Source organism: Mastigoproctus giganteus, chromosome 8 (assembly GCF_048544385.1).
Source record: "Mastigoproctus giganteus isolate SK-2022 chromosome 8, ASM4854438v1, whole genome shotgun sequence".
NCBI classification, from domain to species: Eukaryota; Metazoa; Arthropoda; class Arachnida; order Uropygi; family Thelyphonidae; genus Mastigoproctus; species Mastigoproctus giganteus.
The window spans coordinates 173373615-173401340 of NC_143582.1; the positions used below are offsets into that span (position 1 = coordinate 173373615).

The 27726-nt window shown below is 35.0% G+C and overlaps 1 protein-coding gene across 1 annotated transcript in view; it reads right to left on the reverse strand.

Moving 5' to 3' along the window:
- The window catches only part of ZnT49B (solute carrier family 30 member 9), a 168165-nt gene that overhangs the window by 38634 nt on the left and 101805 nt on the right, over nucleotides 1-27726 (reverse strand). Inside the window, exons 11-12 of the mRNA XM_090379907.1 lie at nucleotides 27453-27588; nucleotides 5170-5209 (exon numbers count right to left, since the gene is read on the reverse strand). Coding sequence (XP_090236033.1) covers nucleotides 5170-5209; nucleotides 27453-27588 — 176 coding nt within the window. The remainder of the gene's footprint in view (nucleotides 1-5169; nucleotides 5210-27452; nucleotides 27589-27726) is intronic.

Consider the following 27726-nt stretch of genomic DNA (forward strand, 5'->3'; position numbering starts at 1 on the left):
TCTGGTCCAAAGCAAGGCAGACAGAGGTAAATTATCCAGTGCTTGGACTCCTTTAAACTGGCAGAATACCTGGCTAGCTTCACCTGGGATTCTAGATGATAGTAGGAAAGAGCTTCACAGGATCTGCTTGAGCTTTTTATTGCCTATGAAAAATACTTGCACATTAAGCTTTTTCATGATCCTAAAGAATTTTCCACCCCATCCAAGGCAGTAAGGTAGTGTTATGAGCAGGAAGGGAGGTTTCTTTTCTGTAAGAGAAGAGATCAAACATTAAGGATGGTTCTATAGACATTTCTAATTTAAAACCGAGGGAAGGGCCTATTGTTTGTGAACACCTTGATGTGGTAAGCTTCAAGTCCAAGAAGGGCCTAAGATCATATCCTAGACCAGTGGTTCTCAAAGTGTGGTCCTGGACCCCTGGGGATCCCCAAGATCAAAACTATTTTCATAATAATACTAAGGCATTATATCAAGACTTTGGGGTGCTCAATAGTTTTTAAGAGTGTAAAAGGGTTCTGAGACCAAAAATTTTGAGAACAGCTGCCTAGATCAAAGAGATGAACAGATGAACTTGGTTGATCTTAGATATCCTGTGCAAAGAGCACATTATATCCAGGATCTGTAAATTTTATTTATTTTATCTAAATGATAATTTGTGTACTTTTTCTATAATAAAATGGACAAAATCTATTCAAGTGAAGAAAACAAAAGAATATTAAACACTCAACATAAGTGAGTGTTTAGGAAGATTCACCAGATTTCTTGGAATAAATTCTAGGTTTTTTTTATTTTTTATTTTAATGAATGTTTTGTGTTTTTTTTTTCAACATAGCAAATGTCTTCCTTTTCAAAGATCAACAATAATCTGCCAACAATACGTTTGTGTTACACTTTCTTGGTATTCTCTTTCCATTTTCTTTATATATTAGTGGAATCACTTGCTTTGTTGCTCACCAATTAAACCAAGATTTTCTGGAAAAGTCTGTGCGAGTGCCAGAAGTTTATTCAAGCTCATTTTATATCCTAATTTTTGAAATTTACTGAACATATGTTTTCTATATGAACTAAAATGCCACAAAAGCAAACAACACACTTCCTAGCAGTTTGCTGTCCACTTATACACTAACATCATATCTAGCTGCACATTCTGGGAATGTGTAGTGAAATATGATCATACCAGAACAGTTAATAACCAGAGCATCAACCTTGTAATAATAATAACAAATGGGTACAATGTTTTACAAAGAATCTGCATGTTATGGAGAAAAATGGATGACAATGTATGCCTATGTTATTTGTGTTTCAGCACAAAATGAAATGAATGTAATTTGCAACACACACACACACACACTAAATGGCATATATATGTGTCTGGATTCTTTAGCAGCAATCTCCATGTGCATTACGGTTTGCATGACCAGCATTTATGAGATAAACACATCCATGAATAACAAAGTCAAGATCCCACATGGAAAGATGGACTAGGTATCATCTCAAATAATTTTCCATCAATAATCAAAAATGTTAATGGAAAAGCCACAAATGGTGAGATCTCCACACGGTCTAGTAGATACAAGAAATATACAGGGTGTTTCAGTTAAACGTTTCAGAACTTCTAAGAGGGGTAGGGTACATCCTGACAACTCGAAATCATATAGCAATGTGGGGTCGGAAATGCTTTCCTGAAGCGGTGTTGTACACAGAAGCACCATAAAGAAAAGAGACCGTAAGTGAGAAATCGTTTTAATAATACATGAAAAGAAGCAAAAGGTACATGGATTAAAGTAAGTGTTCGAAGTTTCTTCCACGGGCTACAATGCACGCCTCACATCTCCGACGCATGGACATCCGAACATTCTGGAATACTCCAGGCGAATTTCGAATTTCTTGAACAAGAACGCCAAGTTAGTAGGATGGATGATTACACGAACGCAGAGTTAGCCGATATGCATTTGGCGTACGGGGCTGCAAATTGTAGTGGGCCAGCCGCACAGCGTTTGTACGCGGAACGATATCCGACGAGGCGTATTCCCAGTCATAATTTCTTTGCAAGACTGCACCAGAGGTTAGCTGAGAGAGGTTCATTTGAAAGAGCTGACAGGGACAGGGTAAGAACAGCACGGACTCCAGCCGTCGAACAGAATGTGCTGCAGCATGTACAGGGGAATCCAAGAACGAGTACACGAAGTCTAGCAAACGCAGTCGGGGTTTCCCATTGCAGCGTCTGGAGGATTCTCCGAGAACAGGACATGCATCCGTTTCACGTGCAGCGTGTCCAGACACAGCAACCGGAGGATTATGCACCTCGTATTGCTTTCGCACAGTGGTACCTTGGAAAATGTGCTACAAATCCCCTTTTTCCTGCTGAAGTGTTGTTTTCCGATGAGGCATCCTTCACAAGGGAAGCCGTTTTCAACACGAATAACGACCATATCTGGGCGGTCGAGAACCCGCATGCAATACGACGTCGTGCAGCACAGATTCGATTTTCGGTCAATGTATGGGCCGGTATTATGGGAGATCACCTCATCGGACCTTACCTGTTACCGTGTCGTCTAACCGGACCTATCTAGTTGATCTTTCTGCAGCAAGTATTGCCACAACTTTTGAGAGATGAACAGATTTCTGCATCGACGCAACAGGCAATGTGGTTCCAACACGATGGAGCCCCTGCCCATTATAGCGGAGATGTTCGTAACTACCTGGATGTCACATTTGGTCAACAGTGGATCGGACGTGGTGGTCCCGTGCGTTGGCCTGCTCGGTCACCCGACCTATCATGTCTTGATTTTTATTTCTGGGGTCATATGAAATCGCTAGTTTATGACACCCCTGTTGACAATGCTGAGGAGCTGGTTGCAAGAATCGCAGTAGCTGCCGAAGAAATTCGAAATTCGCCTGGAGTATTCCAGAATGTTCGGATGTCCATGCGTCGGAGATGTGAGGCGTGCATTGTAGCCCGTGGAAGAAACTTCGAACACTTACTTTAATCCATGTACCTTTTGCTTCTTTTCATGTATTATTAAAACGATTTCTCACTTACGGTCTCTTTTCTTTATGGTGCTTCTGTGTACAACACCGCTTCAGGAAAGCATTTCCGACCCCACATTGCTATATGATTTCGAGTTGTCAGGATGTACCCTACCCCTCTTAGAAGTTCTGGAACGTTTAACTGAAACACCCTGTATAGAGAGAATAAAGAAATCAATTACACGAAACTATTTTTCTTTAAGTGAATAAGGATAACTTTCATCACAATTCAAGGATAGTGCACATAAAAATTTACTATATATCACAGAAATATTTTACTTGAATGCACTCAATTCCAATCTGCATGAACAATTATTTAAACCAGTGGTCAGTAACTAATGTCCCAAAGATTAATATGTGGTTCATTATCATAATCTGGCTGACTTGCTAATTAAATATAATTTAAATAAATATATGTTTGATTTTTTATTTTGATTCAAAAGTTTGAACAGACCAATTATGTTTTGTACAAACAAAATAGTGATCTGTGATCAAAACAGGTTGACAATCACAGAGTTGGGCTATATATTTAACACACTTTATTATTATTATTATTAGCCATATGGTGCAAGGAAGCCTGAGGCTTATGCTGCAGCAGCCAAAAAAAAATTTCTGAATTATCCTGAGAGAGAGAATCAGAAGTAGAAGGGAATCACCAAGAAAGAGAAGAATGATGATATCCAGGTCAGGACCTTGGATGTGCCAAGCCCATACTCACTAGATAACTTTGTACTGAATAGATCAGGAGCATTAACAACTGTTCTTTCAGATGTATTTACATGATGGTAATATGAGTGACCCACATTTTTAAGTTATACAAATTTCTTAATTAAAAAAAAAAAATAAAAATAAAAAAAATAACTAAAGAAATATTTAATATGTCTGCTTTTACAGCAAAATTAAAACCTATATTCAAGTAGAAACATTCACATTTTCCAATTTGCTAAAATCTAAATATTTTAGAAAGGACTTGCATCAGCCAAAAGGAATTATACTGTCCAAGAAAGAATAAATAAAAATTCCAAAATAATAGCTGCTTTTTAAAAAAAAAAATAGTTTCTTTATTTTCAAAGAAGAAAGAATATAATAAACCTATTATTTCTTTATTACATTACATTATTAAAATTAGAGATAACTGGACTTCATGCTATAGGACCTTGTGTAATATTTACTATGTAGGCCAAAAAAAAAGTTGATTTTTTTTAATCATAGTGAACATCAAATGTCATGTTTTAAAAATCAGCAAAATCAAATCAACAGCATCGTACAGCAACAACTTAAATAAAGCAGCACTCCTCAACCTTTTTAAGCAACTGTTGGTCACCTGAGGGTAATTTTGAATCCCCACTCCCCTTTTTTTGCTAATTCCCTTTCACTTAACACTTAAAACCATTCTGTTCACTTAGAAATTATTCAATGCTTTCTATGGTAATTTTAAAGCACAGTTTCTCAATTACAAATTGAAGAAGTCTGTACTGAACAGAGAAAAAATGTTCTACAAAGTTCACATGATTTCTTGTATGCAAATTCACACAACTACCAATGGAGCTACAATGTGATCCATCTAAACTATTTCAAGAAGTTTCTCACAGCCTACCTGTAAGTCATATATTTATATACAATACTTACATTACACATACTGCCAAATAGGGAAGATATCACTTTACCTTGCCACTCAACATATTTCAGCACTTTTTATGCCATCAGGGAAAGATCCAGTTACTTCATAAGATAATATCAGATGATGACAATCAATCAAACATAATAAGATTGTGATTGATTTTGCTGTTTCAAAGACATCTTTTGATGCCAGCTGGGGGTATAAATAAGGATTTCTCTTACATTATTATTATATCACAAATTTAGGATAAACAAGTAATAAAGTCATCTCCAAAAAGAATAATTTCTGGGTAATTTATCAATGCAGACTTAAGTATATGAATCTGATTCAATAGTCTCAGGTATATTGATTTATATAATGCACCTGAATTAAAATCAGATGATTTATTTATATAACACATCTGAATTAAAATCAGATGATTGATTTATATAACTCATCTGACTCCCACTTTTGTGCAGTGTGCAATCAAATGAATAAACATTTCCTAGTTTGTGATATGTTTAATAAAGTCCACTCACCTCCTTCTGAAAGCAAGGAACCTCCCAAAATGAAAAAGGCCTAAAGAAAACAATATTTATAACATAACTGATAATATGACCAAGGTGAATCATAATTCCTGTTACATCAAACAATGCATTTTACCTGCACGCACTATTCAGCTATATATAAAGGTTATTCCGTGGAACAACAGTCAAACTTCAGCAGATTGTTAATCAAGTGATTTTCAGTTGAAAATGTTTGCATATGAACATGTATCCCATTCACAAGCATTTCAGAGCTATGAGTATTTAAAGTTAGTCTCAAGATTGTTGTCACTGAAAGTGGGCAAATAAAAACAGGAAATCAGCAAAATCCTGTTAAGGAAAGAGCTTTTGTGAATCATGGATACTGCTGCTTACATGTGAGGAGATGCTGAAAGTGTTCAAAAGGCAATATATCTGTTTGGAAATGCGTGCGGCTTTGCAAAGGATGATTGTAGACATTTTGAGCAGTATCTAACTTAATATGCAATACCTTGGTTTTTATTTGAATCAATACAGCGAATAATTTGGGCAACTGAGATGAGCAGTAGTTGAATCAACTGATAACTCTGATTCTGTTAGAAAAAGTATATAGGGTTTGGAAGACTGCAAGTGGAAATGGACATTGTTGAGATTAGAACTAGGACCATGTATACAGGGTGTCTCAAAAATACATCGCTAACTTCAGGAATGAGTTCCTCATATGTAGACAAAAATATTTTATACCAACATAGTTCTGGAAATGCTTGGTTCCCGAGTTATTAACTGGAATGTCTTATCTGCCGTAGGTGATAAGCACACTTCATGCACGATGGCGGTCCCGCACATTTCAGCCACCTAGCCTGCAATTACCCGAATCAAAGGTTTCCTGGTCAGTGGATAGGTAGAGGTTGACCATCTGCCTAGCATCCATGGTCATCTGATTTAAACCCACTAGACTTCTTCTTCTTGTGGGGCCATATAAAGTCATTGGTGTATTCGACTCCAGTAGCTGATGTGGAAATTCTCAGAAATCGAATTGCGGCTGGTTGTGAGACAATACTAAACATGCCAGGAATTTGGCATCGTCTTCGCGAGTCCATGAGATGTCGATGTGAGGCCTGTATTCAGGCAGAAGGTGAACATTTTGAACAATTACTATAAGGTGATGTGAACAGTTAAGTGTCACAGACAGACCTTCAAAACTTGGAAACCAAGCATTTCCGGAACTATGTTGATATAAAATATTTTTATTGTCTACATGTGAGGAACTCATTCCTGACGTTATGCCATGTATTTTTGAGACACCCTGTATATTGGTGAAATGGACCAGGAAGTGTTTGGGAGGTTTAGATCTTTTCACGGATAAGCTTACTCTATTAGTTTGACAATTCATGGTGTATTCAATAGTCAGAAAAAGTGGTGGGGGGAGGGGGGACATACTGTATGAAGTAATGAAATTTTTGAATATGGCATACACATGGTAAGAATATACCCAGATCCTTGACATAGCGTGGCCTCGACAATGCCCCTGCATACACACTACTCGGACTCCCTCCAGTCACTATCTGGCAGAGTAGAGGTAGCAAGATTATATACTAGCTGATCCGGAATCCTCCTAAACAGTTACCAATAGATTCGGTCTGGTGTACTAACTAGCAGTCGGCCTGCGAACAGTTTTAGAGCTGTACCCTCGATATGTAAGGAAGACTGGATCTCGCCATGATGTTCATCATAACCTCAAAAGTCATCAGTCATACTGCACGAGGAAGAGATGGGGAAGGGTTGACTGGAACTTGGCTCTGGAGACCAAACATGGGTTCCACCTCTTTAAGCCTCCAATAATGAAAGTGGTGGTATTGCACCGGTTGATGAGAGTCATCTACTGCCTAGTAGATGCAATTATACTGAAGTCACAGCATGGATTTCTTAAGGCACAAACTTGTTGACCAAGATAATTGGTTGCTATGATGCAGTAACAAAGGAACTAGATGCAAAAAGTAATTTTGATATCATACAAGTGGATTTCAGGAAACCTTTTGATACTGTTGCACATAAAAGATTGCTGTATAAATTGGGACAGCATGACATTAAGGGCAAGTTATTGCACCCGGGGTTCAGTGCTGGGTCTATTGTTGTTTTCTATATTTATTATTGATATTCATGAAGGTATATCAAGCTCTAACTCTGTAGACGATACATAGTTGTCAGGGTGGTTTATGTATCAGGGTATCTATTGCAGTATGCTACTGCAATAGATTTAGAAAAATTAGGCAGATGGGCTGAAAAATGGCAGTTGAAGTTCAACATTAACAAATGCAAGGTACTGCATATGGGTGGTAGTAATCCCAAATTAACATACAAAGTGTCATACATTAATTTGGGATTACTGGGGGCAGGGAAAAATGAAAAAGACTTGGGGGTAATTGTGCAGTCAGATATGAAGTTCTCTGAATAATGCAGATAGACTGCCAGGACAGCTTATGGGGTTTTGTCAATGATATACAGGAACTTTTATAGCAACAATAAGGAGGTGATTATCCCATTGTACAAGGCAATGGTTAGGCTGCATTCTGAGTACTGCATACAAGTCTGGAAGCCTCATTTTAGGAAGGCTATATATCTGCTGGAATGAGTGCAGAAAAGGGCAACAAGATTGGTGAAGAAAACAAAAAAAAAAAAAAAAAAAGAAGAAAACAAAAGGATGGTCTTACCAAGAAAGGCCTCAGTTCTGCAAATTGCTGCATCTGGAGACTAGGCACCTGCAAGGTGATCTGATTGTGGTGTTTAAGGCTTTGAATGGATCAAGTAAGCTCAATGCTGATGGCATTCTTCCTCTTGCTCAGACTACACACAAGGTGGCATAAATTCAAAGTGAGGAAGGATGGTTGCAGCATAGATGTGCACAGGTTTGCTTTCAGCCAGTGGGCTGTTGATTGTTGGAAAAACTTCCATCTGTTGTTGTGGAAGTGGGTAATTTGAATAAATTCAAAGAACTAGACATATTATTGGATTTGACTGCAGCAAGGTGATGTGGTTTTTTTTTTTTTTGCTGATGTTTTTTAAGCTTGCTTTCTTGCATCATATGCCACTACTAATACTATGCTGCTTATAAGTATTTTGGTCTGTTGGTACTGTTTGTTGACTTCCTTTATTCATCGTCCATGTGGAATCAATATCTGCCAAGTCATTTTTTGGGCTTCCAAAAATGTGAAAATCATGAATGGTGTAGGAGACCAATGATTGATATTGAACTCCTTGGCCATATCAACTACTTTGTAAGTTTGTCCTAGGGAAAGGATTATGTGGGGAACATAACTAGGGAAAGGGTTATGTGGCAGTTTTTTTTTTATCCCCTTTGCAATAACAATTTGCTCATTTGTATACTTGTAAGCACGATACAGTTGGCACAGGGTTTGAGAAAAAAAATATTTGTCACCAATATTTGATTTACAAACTTTTATTTCAATTTTAGGAACATTGATGCAACTATATAAAATCACCTTTTAAAAGTAAAACTGCTCAGAATGAAATATTTATATACCAAAATGTTAAATGCATAATATTTAACATTTTGGTATATAAATAACATGTATAGTTAAATATAGCACATATTTAAAGTATGTTTTTGGTGAAATGAATGTACGATAAGTGATTTCTGTTTAGAAACAGATAAGTGATTTCTGTTTAGAATAGTTTAGTTAATTTATTGCCTGGGAGAAATATTGTACTGAGGAAATAAGCAAATTTGATAATTTTATTGCAGCTGTATAAGTTGTGAAGGTTATCCATTGGGTTGTTCACATTACAATTTCACTTGCAGGAGACTAGTGATTAACCAACTGAGCATGAGTTAGTAAAGCTTTACTTATGCATTTGTTTCTTTATACTAAAATTAAACGACAATAACCATTGTATACATGCAACTGCAAAGTCATTGAGCTAAATTTAAGTGATATAGTGATTTTTGCTAAGCAAAAATGTGCTTGTTTATTTGTATACTTCATAAATGCATAGGAACGGCTCCTTAAATTTCAGTCATCCTACACTGCATATTGCAATAAAGATATCATTTTAAAATCTTACCATTAAAAATTTCAAATTTTGTTGTCAGGGAATATATCTTACATAAATCTTACACTTATCCCAGCTATTGTTGGATTTTTTAGTGCAAACATTTTATTTTTTGGAACACATTCTCTTGTTTTATCATTATATTTATAGGAAAATCACTTCCAATTTATGAACTACTTTTCACAGCGTTCATAAATCAGGTTACCATATATAGTTGTTGGCCAACACCTTTTCCACATATCAACGAATTTCTGCTCCAAAGATGCTCTCTGCTGTAAGAAACTGAACAGTGTTGTGTTGAACTAACTTGGATGCACTGTGAATGCCATATTGCCTCTGCTGTTGCATGCTGTTCTCTGTGCACAGACAGCCAATTTGTGCAATTGTTCAGTAGAAGTATTAGAATCAATCCCTAAATTTGCACCCATTGTAGCACAATTAAATTTACACAACTGAAATCTTGTTTTCACTTGTCTTTCCTTTGTATTAAACAAAAGCAGAGATACTTAGGAATTTCTGTGATTTCTTTTTTGTTTACCCACTTTTCAGAAAAACCATGTGCTTTATATTAATGCTATATGCATGTATGTATACACTGACACAATATTTTACTCCAAATCATCTAATTTCCTGAAGTTTAGTTATCATTTTCACAGAATATCCTTTATATATATCTATCTATCTATATATATATATATAAAATGAAGGTTTTCATATGATCAAAAGAAAATCAAAATAATTAACTTCAGTACATTGTGTTTACTTATTTAAGTATGAATACTTCTTAAAATATACAAGCTGGATTGCAATTAACAGTTGATCAAGAAAGCATTTAAAAATTGCTGCTGAGGAGAAATAACAAATAACTCTATGAACTGTTCTTGGAGCCTTGCATTCAGAGAAGGCATACTTTTTATTTCCAAGAATGGTACAGCCATTTTTTTAAAGAGGGGTGGATAGTTAAGTATAGGAAAATAAAACATTCAAATATATCTTCCCAAATACTTTTAATATTTTATAATTACAATTTAATATTATTTTATTATTACAAATGGGAAAAGTGCCTAATCACATCCCCTCCCTCCTCAAGGTTCAGCTCTTACATATTCTCCATTCCATCATCCTGGATGACAATTTAGTGGTTTTATAGTCAGATGTTGGTTGGAGAAGTCTGGGTTCTAGTTGCATCACAGAATAGAGGAATTTTTAAAGGCCTCCAACATGAGTTGTTTTGGGTTTTCTATCCTGTGAATACCCACTTATATAAACATAATACAGAATAGAACAATATGGCCTAAGTTGCTAATGAGCCTAAATACCAACAAGAACAACATATTCCATGTATTGATTCCACATTTTATTTCAATATTTTTTTTATAAATTAAAATCAAGAAACATGATCACTCTATCAGTGCTATGAATTTGACTGAATATTTATTTTATTATATTTGTACAATACAGGGAGAATCCCAATATTCTGTATTTTATTTCTTTATGCACTGTGATTAATGCATGGAGAAATAAAAATCTTCAATTACATTATACATTAAATTATTGTGATATAAAATACAATATACAGACTGTAAATACAGTACAATATGAGACTAAAGAACACAAACAATAAAAAGTACTATAACATTTTTTTAATATAAAAAGAAGCTTAAAAAAAAAAAGTTTTTTTTTTTGTTTTTATATTTGAATTAAGAATAGCAGCATGTTTATGTACAGGTGCATTAGATGTGCACCTTGGGCCCCAAAAAGTTGAAATGCACATAGAAATAACATTTTGTAGCAATAGGGGTCCTAACTGATTTAAACACACTGCAGATTAAGAAACATAATTTTAGACACTCTCACTTATCAATCCGTCACACTTTTCAGCAGCCAACTGTATATCTTTTGAAAAAAAAACTCTCACTTGGAACTGAAGTTACACCTACGCAAAACACGCTTTGTACTAATTTGAAAAGCCTAGGATAAATGATTCTGTTTTTTTAACATCAATTTAGTAGATTTTCATGTCTTGACAAAAGGGACTGATAAATACAGTTCTACTTCAGCAGTGCCTAAACTAAAAGAGGAAATTAATGATGCAAGTAGGATTATATTTGACAAGGTTAGGTGACAAGGTACAACTTTGCTATCTGAGTACCAAGATATCCTAATGATCAAAATAAAATAAAATCGCAAAAATACAAAAATGAAAAAACACTCACCCTCAGCAGTGCAAATGCATGAATTTCTGCCATGGAGATACACCCTCAACACCTACCAAGGTATGCGTACCATTTTCACAGTAAACAAATAAAATAAAGATGGAGAACTCACAGGAACTAACTCTTCAAGAGGATATCAGAACTTGTGCACTCCAAAAAGGATCATATTTCAGCCATTGACTGCTATCCAGCTAAGTGTCAATGAATGTCCCAATACAATCCAAACACAATAAAAATAACAAGCAAACAAAAAAAAAAAAAAACTCAAACTTGCAACATGTGCCATGGACAGTGCTCTCTATAGGTAACCAATATAACACAGTGTACTCCATTTTATTTTATTCTTCACCTTTGGTTTTCATGTTTCTTCTGTCCCTCTTTCTTCCTCAGTTTGAATGCTCACAAACACCCATTGTTTCATTCTTTATGAAGCTGGTAGTGGTCTATGACCAAAACATGATCCTTTTTGTAGTTTATGCATGCTGATGTCCTCTTGAAGAGGTGGTGTGTGTGTGTGTGAGTTTTTTTTGTCTGTTTCATTTATTTGCTATGAAAGTAGCACATGTACCTTGATGGGTGTGAGGGTACATCCCCAAGAAGATGTATATTTTATGATTTCATTTTATTTTGATTACTGAGGTATATCAGAACTCATGTAATACACAATCACACCTTGCCTAATTGTAGCATTAATTTGCCACATTAGTTTCAAGGTACATTTAGTGTTCCTTTTTCTACAGAAGTCTCGGGGACATATCCACAATTGTCTTTAAGTAAAGAGACAACGTGAATGACAAAAAAACCCAATCTCTCTTGGCTATCCTTGTCTATAGGAACTAAAAATGTTTTCAAGATAGTATACAGAAAGGCAACCAACACCAGAGGCATTATGAATTAATTGTTGGTACCACAAATGAAGGATTACTTGGATGTGATCAAGCTATTTATTTAGAAGTTAAAATTTTGTTTAGAAGTAAAATTTATTTTATTCAGAATAAGTAAAAGAGAGCAGCTAAAAGGAAATGTCATCAAAAGGTGTCCCAGAGAAAGGCTACCCCAATAATGTTACAGAAAAAATAGTTTGCAGTGACATGGATTCTACACCCCCCTCCCCAACAGCCAACACCAGCATAAGCAATCACAGAGTCCCATTTACATAAGCGAAAGATTCAAAAATGGTTAGAAAACAAGATATTATTTTTCCTTTTTTGTGTGTGCATGTGGGGGGGGGGGGAAATCAAATCAAAATTTTGCAAAAAAAGTATAAATCCTGGCAGACTTATTTATCGCCTGATATATGGATTTGCATATATTAAACCCCTACAATCAGAAACTCAGTGATATTAAACCAGCCAAAGATTAAACACTTACATTCCTGCTTCCCAAAGCATGGAATGTGGGAAAAATAAAATTTAACACTCCACCAGTTATATTGATTCACCAAATGGCATATATTGAACGGCACACATTGGAAAATGTAATGGAATGGGACTACCCATAAATAGTATACTACAAAAAACTGTCTTTTATTTGAAGGTAGATTTGTTTTATGGTCTATCATAAAGTGACCAGGTGTCCAAGTTTTGAGTGAGATATCCCATTGTGCTGATAGTCCCTTTTTTTTTTAAATAGTGGCATTTTATTTAGGAGTTAAAATTTTGTTTAGAAGTAAAATTTATTTTATTTAGAAGCAAAAATTTTGATATACAAATTTTTGATATGTAAGTGTTGGTCAAATTAAGTGCATAACAGGAAATAAACACTGGCACTGTTAAGTATAAAACACTTTTCTAAAATTCTGTTTTATAAATAAGGAGAAGTGGTGGATTAAGATCCTTTAGGCCCTTGGCATCAAGAATTTTGAGTAATATCACCTAAAGCTGTACCATTCCGATAGCCGAAAGAAAGAGAATAATAATAATAAAAAAGTTTTAAGTTACAAGTTACTAGTGGTAGCTTGTACATCCTAACTGAAATTTTTATACATATTGCATGTATTATCTGGTCAATTTTCCTGTTTTGTTGGATGAAATAACTTTGCTATCCTCACCCAACTCAGCTATTATGTGAAAAAGTCCAATAAAGTTCACTGCTTCATTGAGAGGATTCAAACTCAGGCCTCACATGGTGTGAGAGGATGGCAATTATAAACACTGTGCTATCTGAGAGGGCTATTCAGACAGTCAATATGGCCACATATAATGTAAATAAGCCTATATGCAGTTGCCAGCACAGGCCAGGGTTCCATGAGCAGAAGCAAAATGGATAACAAACAAGTAATGTATGGACCAAATGGACGCACTTCTTAAATCAGTCATAAAAATTACATGCAGAGATTATTATACTAATTCTTTATGTCTTCAATTATATGGGGTCCCTACCCGCCTAAAGGGGTGGAGGTCCTAAGCACATGCCTACTGTGCCTATTGGGCAATCTGTCACTGGTAAGGCTATTATATGAATAATAAAAAAATGTTTCAGGATAAGGATATTTAAAGAAACAATCATAATAAAATAATGTTTACTTATTCACTATCTGTTTCTAATATATATGAATTGCAACACATGAAGCAATGTAAAGGAAAGCACAGAATCATCTGTGATAGACAGGGCACATTTCTGTGTTTGCAATATGCATATGAAACAGGTAGAAATGTGTGGCATCTATATCACAGATGACTCTGCTTTGACTTTGTTTATTATATTTTAAATATCTTGTCACTATAGCCCATCAGCCACATCTAGTGGTGACCATTGTAAGTGTCTAAAAATAGCGTGCAAAACTATAGCAATAAAGTTCTCATTAGAAATGTTCATATATTGTAAAAATATCAATAAAGATTATTCACTAATTTTAGTCAGTTTTTTTTTTCAACGGCACACCAAAATATTTTTGTTATATTATTGTTTCAGCTTATTTTTGGTATTCAGGCTGGAAAAGGTTTTCTCCATTAGCCTAGAGCATTGGAGGGTGTCATTGTGAACATACTACTGATACTGGTTCATGCTTCCTGCACTCCATAAAGAAAAGGGAAAAGCATTAGTCAAGTTAGACTATATTAATTTTTTTATATAATTAATTTTAAGAATTTTTTTGCTCATGGTGCAAAAACCGGCTACCTTACACCATGTGGCTAACACTAATACTAAAATCAATGTTATATGGTAGATAATTTTCATCATTTGGTACAACACATCTTACACAGCAGAAGCCCAACATTGCCAAATCCAGAGCAGGACTCATGAGTACAGTTCCAGTATTTTCCTTTACTTATCTCATCTGCCAACATGATATAAATAATGCATTTTGGAACTATAATGGATATTTTTAACACTTTGAGAAGTACAGCTTTAAAACAAATCTGAAGACTAGATCAGGGGATGGTCAAATTCTAGTAAACCTGAGAGTTCGCTAACATAATCTTCAAAGGCTTGAGACTTTCAATTGGTAAGCATATTTTATAATGATAAACATATCTTATTTAGACATTAAATAAAATAATTTTTAAATCCACATTTCAAAATCACAATTAACAGCTTCATTTTAATTATATTTAATATCCTAAGTAATACATAAAATTACATATGAAAATATTTTGAAAACAAAATTTTAAAAAACAAATGCTGCTAAAGAGCAAAAGAAAGTAGACAAAGAAGAACAAAGGAAAAGATTACAGGCAATTCTTAATTAGTAGATATGAAGAAGTATTTTATGCTTTTAGTCTTCCTGTAGACTTTTGAAACTAAAGGAATTATTTCTAAGAATTACTAGCATTTTTCTAATAAGGAAAGACAACTGTTTATACACTGAAAGGCTAATAAAATAAGACAGCCTATCTAATACTAAGTAAAGACTGCACATAAAACCAGCAAGGAATTCTTTATATATTTCCACCAGAAGGAAAGTTATGAATCACATTGGTCCACTGGATATGGAGGTGGGAGAAATCCCAGGTGTCGTATGACATGAACATACCTCGTGGTCCACTGGATAAGAATTTTATGACTCTGATCATCCTGTACAAAGTGTCTGATAAACTGAATGTGGAGATGGGGTTAGCAGAGGTCTGTCTAATACTCAATGGGAATAAAAGGTTTTTATAATAACAGAATGTAAGGTGAAAGAAAAATTCTTATAGTTAAAAATAAACAAGTGCCTGGAGCTAATGGAATATACCTGATTATATTAAAAGAAGCTGCAAAAGAGGTAGTTAAACCTTTAGCCATCATAATGAGAGCATACTTAGGTCTAGGATTTGTTGTTGTTATTTGGTTTTTAGGAGCATTAGCAACTAAGGTCATATTGCTCCGGAGATATGCGGTGGTCATTCTCTGACCTTTCCGCATCCTCTGTATTTGGTGGTCACAGGCTCGAACCCTGGTCTAATCAAGAAGCGTGTGCTATGCACTGCCGCTCCTGCCCACCTGGCTATGGAGGCGCCTAGGTCTAGGAGAGGTATCTGCAGATAGGAGATGTGCAAATGTACCTTACTCAAAGGGTGAAATGGGTAATTACAGACCTGTAAGGTTAACCTTTATGCCAGGGAAAATAATAGAATATACTTAAAGAAGTAATGCAACAGCATCTTAATAAGAGCAGAGTCATAAGGTAATCATACCATTCTGATTAGCTACAATTAAGTTGTTAGAAAGAAACTGGATGCAAAGAATTTTGATGTTGTATGCTTAGATCTCAGTCAAGCCTTTGATACTGTAATACATGGCTGTTGTATAAATTGGAACATGTGGCATTAGGGAAAAGTTACTACTATGGATAAAGGAATGGTTAAGTGATATGAGGCAAACCATGGTTATAAATGGCCACTGTTCTTCATGGACCAATGTGATAAGTGGGTTTCCACAGAGTTGGTGTTGGGCCCCCTTACTGTTTTTATGCACATTAGTATATACGTGTAAAGTGCCTCTTATCATCATCTGGAATATCGCCTACATGTTTGGAAACCACATTTTAGAAAGGGCAGATATCCGGTGAAAGGATATTCTTTACTAAGAAAAACTGGAAGTCTGTAAATTTCAGTCTCTATAAACTAGACATCTGCATGGTGACTTAAGGTACCTGAAGTGCATAAGACTTTAAAAAGGGTTAACTAAACTAAATGCTGATAGCATATTTATCCTTTCTCAGATGAAACACACAAGGGACATTAATTTAAACTGGAAAAGGATGGTTATAAAACAAATGTGGAGAAATCTGCATTCAGCCAAAGCAAAATCAATTGTTGGAATAAACTTCCACCTAATGTTATGGACGTGGATAGTTTTGAATAAATTTAAGGAAGATTTGTTCAAACTATTGGAAGCAATAAGCAAATGAAGTCCCCACATGTTGCCAACAGTAATATATCCATATGGCTTACCACTTGTGATACAGATGTTATAAGGTGCTTGAATATATACGGATCACCATACTATTTGTAAATTTGTCTACCGTCCTGCATCGTTAATGGCCAGTTACCTATCTAACAGGTTGGGCAATCTCATCCATATGTTTGACAGGGTCATAGTCAGAAGAAATAGGGGAGAGTATCACTGAAGGAGGGTGAAGCATTCAGATTGTTCAGCCAACTATTTCTGCAATATCTAGCTTGGCGGCACAGTGTATTACCCTGTTGGAAGATACTTTTACCAACAGAAAACAACAAAAACATCAACCTATGCTGTTGGCAATGGTGGAGCAATACGTTTCTTCCATCAAATGTCTTTGCACATGTATCAGAGAATCTGGGATATCCCAGCAAAACACCCCAGAACAGAACACTGCCTACTAGCCAGCAATGATTGGAAGAGGCCGTGAACTTCAAAATGTGACATTCATCGCCTCTTCTGATAACTGCCACAACACAATACACTTCTGTCCATGTGACACAAAAGGAAACAATTTGTCTGACTACCACATTTTTTTCCAGTCAGTCACCGTCCAATCATGACACTAAGATGTATACATCTGTATATCTGTGACAAGAGGAGGGATGTCTAGTTAGCCATCTGCTCTCACACCCTATCTGATGGAGAGTAAGTCAATTAATTCTGATGCAAAGTGCTATGGACTGCCCCACACTATATCCCGCAGTCACTTTTGCTCCTGTGACCATCCTTATTGCAGGGACAAAATTGCTGACTGCAGTTATCTGCAATTATCTCTCACTCTGTTCATCCACCACTGATTTTGCATCAAGTTTTGTTTTACAGAACCTATTTTTCTGCTACTCCTGGGTATACTAGAATAACAGCAGGTTGGGAATAGGCCACTATATGCACTGTTTAGGAGATAGACACAGGCGCCTCCATAGCCAGGTGGGCAGGAGCAGCAGCAGTGCATAGCACACGCTTCTTGATTAGACGGGGGTTCGAGCCCGTCACCACCAAATACGGAGGATGCGGAAAGGTCAGGGAATGACCACCACATATCCCCGGAGCAATATGGCCTTAGTTGCTAATGCTCCTAAAAACCAAATAACAACAACAACAAGGAGATAGACACACCTTTTTACTTTGTATCAAAAATCGTACCATACTGAAAATCTGTCATTATCATGGCCTTGTCCCATGATCATTATATGTAATACTATGTACCAGCTACACACATACTGACATATCAAAGGTTGCTTGTATTCATCTGACTGAGTCTTTATTCTCATGGTACCATTCTTATGTCCCCATTAAGATAGGTGGTCCTATTTCAATATCCTTTCTGTGTATATGAGTGAAAGATAGAAGGTATAACTTAATGTTGTTGTGGAATTTAATGACACATAGGCTGCCAGGGCTATATTGTGTCTTTCTAAAAGTTAATATATTTTAATTTGATTGTAATAACTGTTATATTTTATTATATATTCCTATATGATTTAGGAAGGTAAACAGTTCTTTCTTATTAGGATCATCACCAAGAATCTGTAATAATGTTAACGATGACTGTGCATTGGTAATTAATTTAAATGTGCTTGAGCAGATATTAAAAAGGTGAGGGCAGTCCACTAATAAATGATGAACAGTCAGTTGTACATGACATGATGTGCATTGTGGGGTGCTGTTACTCATTAAGAGATACAGGTGAGTGAGGTGAGTATGTCCAATCCTTAGCCTTGCAAGAGTTACTTCTCGCTTGCTTTTCCAGAAACTGGAGAGCCATAGCTTCGGGTCTTGTTTTATTCGGTAAAGTTTGTTTCCTGGATAACCTCTCCAGATTGTTGACCAGCTCTTGTACCATGCTTTATGGATAATGTGTTTGTAATCGGTATATGGAACTTGAAAGGTCTGTGAAAATAGTAGTATCTGGTTGCTTGGCTGCAAGATCTGCTCTTTCATTTCCTGTTATCCCAGAATGCCCCGGGATCCAGCAAAATGTCACAGTTTGGTTCAACTTATTGCAAGTATGTAGTCTAGAATATATTTCTTTTATTACAGGGTGAGCAGAATTAGTAATACTACTTAGAGCAGAGACAGCACTGAGTGAGTCAGTGTATATTAATGCAGGCATAATTAAAAGTGTATAACTTAATGTTAAACCTTGTATAATGATACAGAAATTTTAAAAAAAATCAACAAAATAGGTAATTTAATTGCTGCTACAGTCATAGGAAGCCAGTGTTCTGTCAAACATACAATTGACCTAAAAGAAGCAAGTGGCTATATAGGTCAGCTGCCATAGCATGCTGCATCATGGTCCTGTGTGCTTAGGCATACAATGGACTCAGTCCTGGAACTTAACATCAAACCTTATATACTGATAGAGAAATTTAAATCAGAAAAGTAGGTAATTCAATTACTGGTACTGTCATACAAAGCCTGTGTTTTGTCAAACATGAAGAAAAATGAGTGCTTGTATAACATCCAGACAGTGTTTACACTTTTGACCTTTTTTCTCGTCATTTTACATTTTGAACACTTTATATTTTTGAACGCTCAGATGGTCACTAATATCATTACGGATATAATATGCAGTGAGCAACAATAATCTATCACATGTAAAAATTAAACTGTTTCTCATTTTCAGGGCTGTTAGATCTAATAGGCCTGACAATGAGAAACAGTGACTTAAAAACATTGCCACACAGTTTAGGAGTGTTTAATTGAGGGTTCAATTGTGTTCAATTTCAATTTCTTCCAACTGTCACTCTCAATCACCTGTGAAGATAGTTGAGAGTGACAATTTGAAGTAATCAGTAATCAATGATTTACTGGGTTAAAGAAAACTTCCCACAATCTATTCTAAACCCTTCCCTCTGAAAATTAAATTTAAGGCCCATAGTTTTGGAATTCTTTACAACAGTCATTCTGCCTTCATTAATTTTACTAATCCCTCTCAGAGCCTTATACACCTCAATCAGATTCCCTCTAAGGCGCCTAATTGCCAAGCTCTGTAGCCCACATAACCAAAGTCTTTTCTCATACAATCAGCCTTTTGCCTATCTCATCATTTGAGTTGCCTGTCTTTAGACTCTTTCAAGTAGTTCAATGTTTATTTTATTCCAAATGTGGTTTTACAATTTTAGAATTGCCTTCTACAGTGGGATTATGACCTCTATCTCTACAGAGTATTATTGTTCAATAAATCATCAATAGGACAGCATGGGCTTTCCTGGCTGCCTGTTTACACTGTTCTGAAATTTTCAGAACAGTGTTTCTGAATACATCATTATTCAAGAGCATTGTTAATAGATGGGCATCACTGTAGTTGAACTGATCTTGAAAAAACAGTGTTTTTTTCAAGATCAGTCTATGTACATAATGCAGCTCTGTAGCAGCAAAATAACTTATTATTGTTGTGTATGGTGGGGTTGAATTAAAAACTCCCAGATCCTTTTCTTCCCCTACTGTTTTTAATTCAACCCCACCAAGTGTATAAGTTATTTTGGGGTTGCTATTCCCCAAGTGTAAGACCTTGCTGCATTAAAACAGAGCTGCTACTTTTCTGATCATTCTTGAAGCCCATTCAAGTCATCCTGAAGAAGTGCTGCTTGTTACTGATCATTAACGACTTTTCCAATATTTACGTAGTCTGCAAATTTTGAGATTACACCCTTTATCCCTTCATCGATATCATTTAAGAAATTCAGAAAAAAAAAAAAAAAACCCAGTGGTCCAAGAACAGATACTTGGGGAACCCCACTTCTGACTTTGTCAATCTGAAGAATATTCATTAATTACAGCCCTCTGCTTTCTACCCTAAAGCCCATTTTTGATCTTTCTAGTCTAGTATCTTCCCAACATGTTCAGCTTATACAGTAAGCTCTCATGAGGAACTGAGAAAAATGCCTTGCTAAAATCCAAATAAACTATGTTGAAATTGTTTCCTACATCTAGCTCATGAGTAACTATGTCAAAATAGTTTACCAGGTTATTTAAACATGATTTTCTCTTAAAAAAACCATGTGTATCCTCGAAAATGCTAAACATGATTTTCCCTTAACAAAACCATGTTGTGTGTCCTCCAAAATGCCATTTCTATCTGAATTCAGTCTGTCAGTCTGGATTGCACTCAAAATCACTGCCGCTAAGATTTTCCCTGCCATTTAAGCCAGATTAATAGGAATGTAGTTACTGACTTGGCAGGTCACGAAATACTTCAGTTGCTGATAAGCTATCAGTTACATTTGTTTGTTTGGCAAGCACCTGTTTCTTCAATGACTCAAATTCTTCTCGTAATGCACCAAGTTTTAATTTGAGATTGATGCACTTCTTACACCAGGTGCAAAGAAAAGAATCATCAGTTGAGCTTGGTTTTTTACTAGACCATACTCAGAATACATGCCACAGGCTATACAAGTGATGAACTCATGACTTACACCAGAAATACCAGCAGTCATTTCCATTTGAGTCATAATGTCCTTGGACAATTTTTGAGAGTGATCTTGTAACAGCCATTATTTAAGTAAAATTTAAAATTAAGAAAGATTACAAAATTTAAATATACAATCTATTAAAGAATTTAAATTAACAAAGTATTACAGAAATTAAATGGTTACCAAAACTTTATCCATTAGTGAATTTAAAATTAAGCTACTGAAGTTACCAGAAAGAATTTAACTTAGTAAAAATATTTTAGAAATATTAAGAATTAAATTTACAAAATATTGTAGAAATTAATTTCACAAAATTGGTGCAATAAAATTTTAAAAATTACTGAAATTAAATTTAAATAAATTTTAAACAAAAATTTTGTCTACTAGACACCTGATGTTAATCTCATTCAGTTAATCTGCCAGAGTCAACTAAAAACACGTCTACTCTCTTCGACTGCCTATAGTAAAATGTCATTGTCACTATAAATGGTTTTAGCCCTGTCATAAATTCAGTATTCACAGACTCACCTTTCATTTGTTTTTCATGAATTCATATCATTAATGTAACCATTTCTATAATTAATTCCCTCCCTTTGAAAATTCTGGTATAAGCATCCATCACTTTCACTGTTTTAAATGTATCGTTTTGTTTAATGATTTTGAAATAATGGATTGCATGAGGCTATATTCTCTTACAAGAGCACTTACTTGAATGCTGTTTTCATGTTCTGAAATAAGTTCTACCTTTGTTTGCACAAAAATTGATTTCCTGTTTTCTTTTTCTTTCATGGCCACTTTTGGGCCAGACTACTATTTTAATTTAGTAAATTCATATAAATTTATGAATATCAGGTGGGGAAAAGAAAGGTTTACATAATCACAACAAACTTAGAGTTTGACTTGACTCCAAGCACTTATAAACTCAATTGCATGATTTTAGAGAACTGTAACTGGCCAAAAATAACAATTGCATGGCATACAAATACTTTCTTTGGCTGAAAATGATGCCCAAATGTTATTGTACCAATACTGTTTACTGAATTCACAGGGTCCTATGAGAGGCACATCATTAAACAAAATATCATTATTCAAGGGCATTGTTAATAGATGGGCATCACTGTAGTTGAACTGATCTTGAAAAAACATAGACTATGTTTTTTCAAGATCAGTCTATGTACATAATGCTGGGAGCCTATACATTAAAAATGTAGATTGATGTATATAATCACAAAAACATTAAAGAGACCTTTGCAGTTCCGCCAATCTCAATGAGATTTTAACTCAGACCTTTCCAAACAAGTGACAAAGCTACTATACAAAGTAAAGTTTCCAAAGAAAAGTTGGCAGAGAACTCTATAGCTAAGATCACAGTAGATATGATTATTAGAGGCACTTAATTATACAACACAACAAAATTGTGATGGCTGTGGTATTCTAAAATGTGATATGTATTAAGAACATTTACAAAGCTGAAAGGAATACAATGGAAGTGTTGGAAAATATGGGGAGATGCATCTGATGTCAATACTTCAATACACTTGTTCTCTTCAAGAGTACACTTAATGCTATTGGTCATCTTGATATTTTGAGAGTATTTGTTCTTGGCAATTTTGGCATGAACATTGTATCTCATAACTAATAAGCTGTGGGTAGTACATCACAGTAATCAAGTACAATGTTTTAAACTGTAGTAAATAAATAATTCAAAATAATAAAAAGTTCTATGTCCTAATCACAAAGGTTAGCTTATTTCTGTATTTAGCTAAACATTTAGAAATTTCAATTGTGTTCTTTAGAAACATAATAACCATTGCACAATTTGGGAATAACATAGTATTATTATACTTTTATCTCTTAGCTTGTGTGATATTTTAAAATTAAATTTAGACTAAAATCATGCTTCAAACAAGACAGCAAAGCAAGAAGCTCAAAGCAGCAAGAATGCTTTAGCTCAGAAAAGAACTGTCAATGGCAGTTCTCTTGTGGATCAGAGAAACCCACAATGTGAGAGTTGCCTTTTCTTGCTGAGCTATCTGTAGTGGGATGTGATATGGCCAAAGGGGATGTCTTTGTATGCTTTTATTGCACAGAGTGTGAAGTGATTAAGCACCAACTCAATATTTTGATGGACATATATGAGAACTTGAGGAACAGAGTTGATGCCCTCGAAGGAATTTAAGAAGGATCCATCACGCACACAGCTGCCCAGCACAATGCTTGAAACTACATTCATGTGTTACACAATACATCTACCATAGCAGAAAGTGTTGGTCCCCACAGGATGCAGCCATTGTCAGCGACTATTATCATGGAAACAGGAAATATATTTTGTACAAAGGATAGCTGTAAGTGTGTAACATTCTCATTATCATTTGTACCAATGCAGATCTCCTACTCTCAATATCATTATTACCAGTGAGTGAATAACAAGATTACAAAGAGTAATATTGTTATACACATTCTAATGATATTGAGAGTAATTCTTAGGATTTACTTAACATGTGCAGGGCAATGATGAGAAAAAGTCATGAGTTAGGATTAAATTTGAAAGTGTCTGAAATTCTGCTTACACGATGAGAGCCTTGTCAATCAATTTAGCCCTGGAGAGACTACAAGACTTATGCAGTAGAATTTTTCACACCATGGTATGTGTTTGTCAACAGGAGAGACTGTTTTACATAGATGGGATACATTTAAATAGAAGGGGGTTCTACTGGGACATGCAGCCTGAATTGGTTCAAAGGGTTGTGGCATCCTGAGCCAAATTTTGCTTCGCCACCTGTGCACTCATTCCATTGAATACAAATTGAAAAAGATTTTTCAGTTAAAAAAAAAATAAATAATAATAAGTTTTTTGATAATTTTACTGCTTATTTCATTCAGTTCATTTTATTAAAATTTTAAAATAAAGAAAATTATAATTTATTATTTTAAACAAGCAGCATTATTTCTTACATATTAAATTTTCTGCTTCAAAAATTAACTTTTCAGGCCTCAACAGCTGAAAAGTTTTGTATAATTTCATCCAGGTCTAAATTTTGCAATGCCATGTTCAATTTATAAGGCTACCAATCCATCCAACTGACCTTGTGTCATCATTGAAAGGAAGTAGGTTTTGATTAACTTCATTTTTAGAAAAAACTCCCTTCAATGCTGGCTACTGAAACTGGTAATGTTACAAAAATTCTCAGTGTCACAAAAAAGATTTGCTAATGATGTTATCAAATTAATTGAGTATATAAATTGCAATATTTTTGGTGAGAATAACTGCCTTCAAAATAGTTTTGCAAATATTTTAATTCTTCATATATATTGATGATAGAGATGACTTCTGATCACAATCTGTATGCAGAATATTTAAAATGATTAGAAAAGAGGCAACCAGTAAATGACAATGATAATTTCATAACTATTGGATAATTGATTAAAAACAGCACAGTGTACTTCACAATTTCTCTTTCCACATAATTCACACAACTGTTTTAATTTTAAAAATAGTATAGAATTATATAAGCAGTTCTTACAATCACAATTTTATTTCCTCTAGACTTGAAAATAACATCCACAAGGATTTTGAAATGTCAAAATTTTCCTCTGAATGGTTGGGGTAGGTACTGGAATATTTTTCTGTAAAGTTTTCATTCCAGTTTGTTTCAATAAACTCCCTCATTTTTAGCTTTTCAAATTTAGATGAAGTGCAGTGCTGCTTAATATTTTATTAGAATTAGTTAATTCTCACATATGTAATGATTATAAATTATTGGCAACACATAAAGTGGTCTACAGTTAAGCAAGCCAAGGCAAATTATGAGAGGTCTCTGGGAGAGAAAAGAAGCGAAGACTTCTTTGCTCAAATATCTAATCTAACACTAGAAAGAAAGAGACAAATCCCACTTGTCCACCAGATATGAATTTTATAACTGTTTGAAAATCCTGTTCAGGTCACTGACAAACTGAAGAGACATTCGGCATCTTCATTCACATATGAATGAATTTTCTAGGGATTGGGATGTTAGAAGTATATGACAGAGAGCTAAATGGCTTTTACATTCTAATAGGGAGCCAAATAATTTTGTGACAACTGACAGGAAAGTGAAGGAGGAATTTTTGAAGCTAAAAGTAAAGAAGGAAAGTCGGGCAGATGGGATCCATAATTACATTAAGAAGGCAGTAAAAGAGGTAAGTAAATCCTAAATCAAAATTATGAGAGCATCTTTGGATTCAATGGAGGTCCCAGTGGATTAGAGATGTGTGAATGTATCGCCAATTAACAAAGGGGGAAGTGAGTAATTATTGATTTGTAAGTTTGACTTCTGGCTGAGAGAAAATAATGAAGTCACTGGTTAAAAAAGTAATACAAGATCATCTAGACAAGAATGTAGTTCTAAGACACTAACAGCATGGATTTGTTAAGTGGCAATCTTTTTTGACCAAACTGATTGGACCCTATGGCACAGTAACTAAGGAAGTGAATGCAAAAATAAATTTTTACATCAAATAATTAGATTTCAGAAAAGCATTTGGAGCAAGTTACTGCTATTGACAAAGGGATGGTTGAGCAGAAGAGAGAATGGTTATCAATAGGTACTGCTCATTTTGGACTAATGTTATTACTAGAGCCTCCAGGGCTCAGTGCTGGGCCCACTGTTGTTTTCAATATTTATTAACAACATTGATGAAGGCATGTCAGGCTTAATGTCTTAAGTTTACAGAAGATCCAACAGTTGGCAGGGTGATTAATGACAGTAATCAAGGTATGCTACTGCAACAAGATCTAGAAAAATTATGCTGATGGGCTGAGAAGTGGCAACTGAAGTTTAAATTAACACATGCAAATTACTGCATATGGGTAGTGGTAATTCCAGAATAACATACCAACTTTGAGATACGACACTCAAGGTTATAAAGAATGAAAAAGACCTAGTAGTAATTGAGCAGTCAGACATGAAGTTCTCTGATCAGCGCTGACAGGTTGCTAGGACAGCTCATGGGATTTTGTCTATGATATATATGCAAGAATCTTGCCAGAAGGAATAGGGAGGTAATTACTCTGCTGTATAATGCAATGGTTAGACTATATCTTGAGTACAGCATACAAGTCTGCAAACTTCATTTTAGAATGGACATAGATCTGTTGAAATGGGTACAGAGAAGAGTAATGAGATTAGTGAGGGGGAACAAAAGGGCACTCTTACCACAAGACTGGTTCTGTAAATTGCAGCATCTGGAGACTAAGGCATACTGCAAGAAAATCTGATTGAGATTTTCAAGGCTTTGAATGGATTGAGTAAGCTAAACATTGATGGCATCATTACTCCCACTCAGACAACACACATAAGGGGACATATATTTAAATTGAGAAAGGATGATTGCAGAAAAGATAGTGCAGAAATTTGCTTTCAGGCAGAGGGTAATAGATTGTTGGGACAAACTTTCATCTGGTGTTTGTGGGCAGTTTCGAAAAATTTAAGGAAGAATTATTAGACAAATTATTAGAGGGGATAGACAGATGGTGGTAATTTTTTTTTTTTTTTTTTTTTTTTTGCTGATGCTGTATAAGCTTGTTTCCTTGCATCATTTGCTATTACTAATACTAATCACTCTGTGAGTTGAACAGATTCTGTTATTTTCTCTTCCAACAATATATTTTACCATATAGCAAATGATAATCTGTTAGGGTGGTTTGCAAGAAATCTGTGTTCCAAATCTTCGATGGAAAGTCAATCATTCAAATTACAGCATCAGTCATCTGCTTGGGGGAAAGGGGGGGTGTTCTGGAGTGTCACTTAGCATTAATCTTGACAAACGATTATGAAATCTTCACAAAGTAGGTTACACTTTTGGATGAAGGATAGCTAGCTATTCCTGCTGATACATGGGTAGTTTTGCAAACAATAGAAGTTATCATACTTCTTACTGAGGGGGAAAAGGTCCAATTTCAAAATAACAAACAAAGTTATTAAAATACTAGAGTAATATGCTTGCAAAAGCAGTTTAGTTTATGATATAATAACAAAACTGTGGCACACAAAAAAAAATTAACATTAACATGTATATCGTTATGAACGAAAATCAGAGGTACATTTATCGAGATGATAAAGCAAAGCACACTAGACTTAAAATTTTTAAAACATTATATTATTTCTCTAGGTTCATCCCTAATTCACTGTTAAAAATTAGTGAAAGAATATATCAATTATCTTACCCAATAAAGTGAATTTACTGGAGTAGCAAACAAAATGCCCATGATGCCATGATAGAGAGAAAGTCCAGTACCAAAAAAGAAAATTCCCACTCCGCTAATTAAAGAAGCTACATTACGCATGTGATGATAACCATACCTGGATCACAAACAAAATTTAATTTTATTAGCACAGTATTAAACAAACATATTGGAATAATAAAAAAACTTTAAATCTTCATAATTAATTCAGTAAAGATTTTCATATTATCATTTTGAGTCAAGTCATTCAACAGCA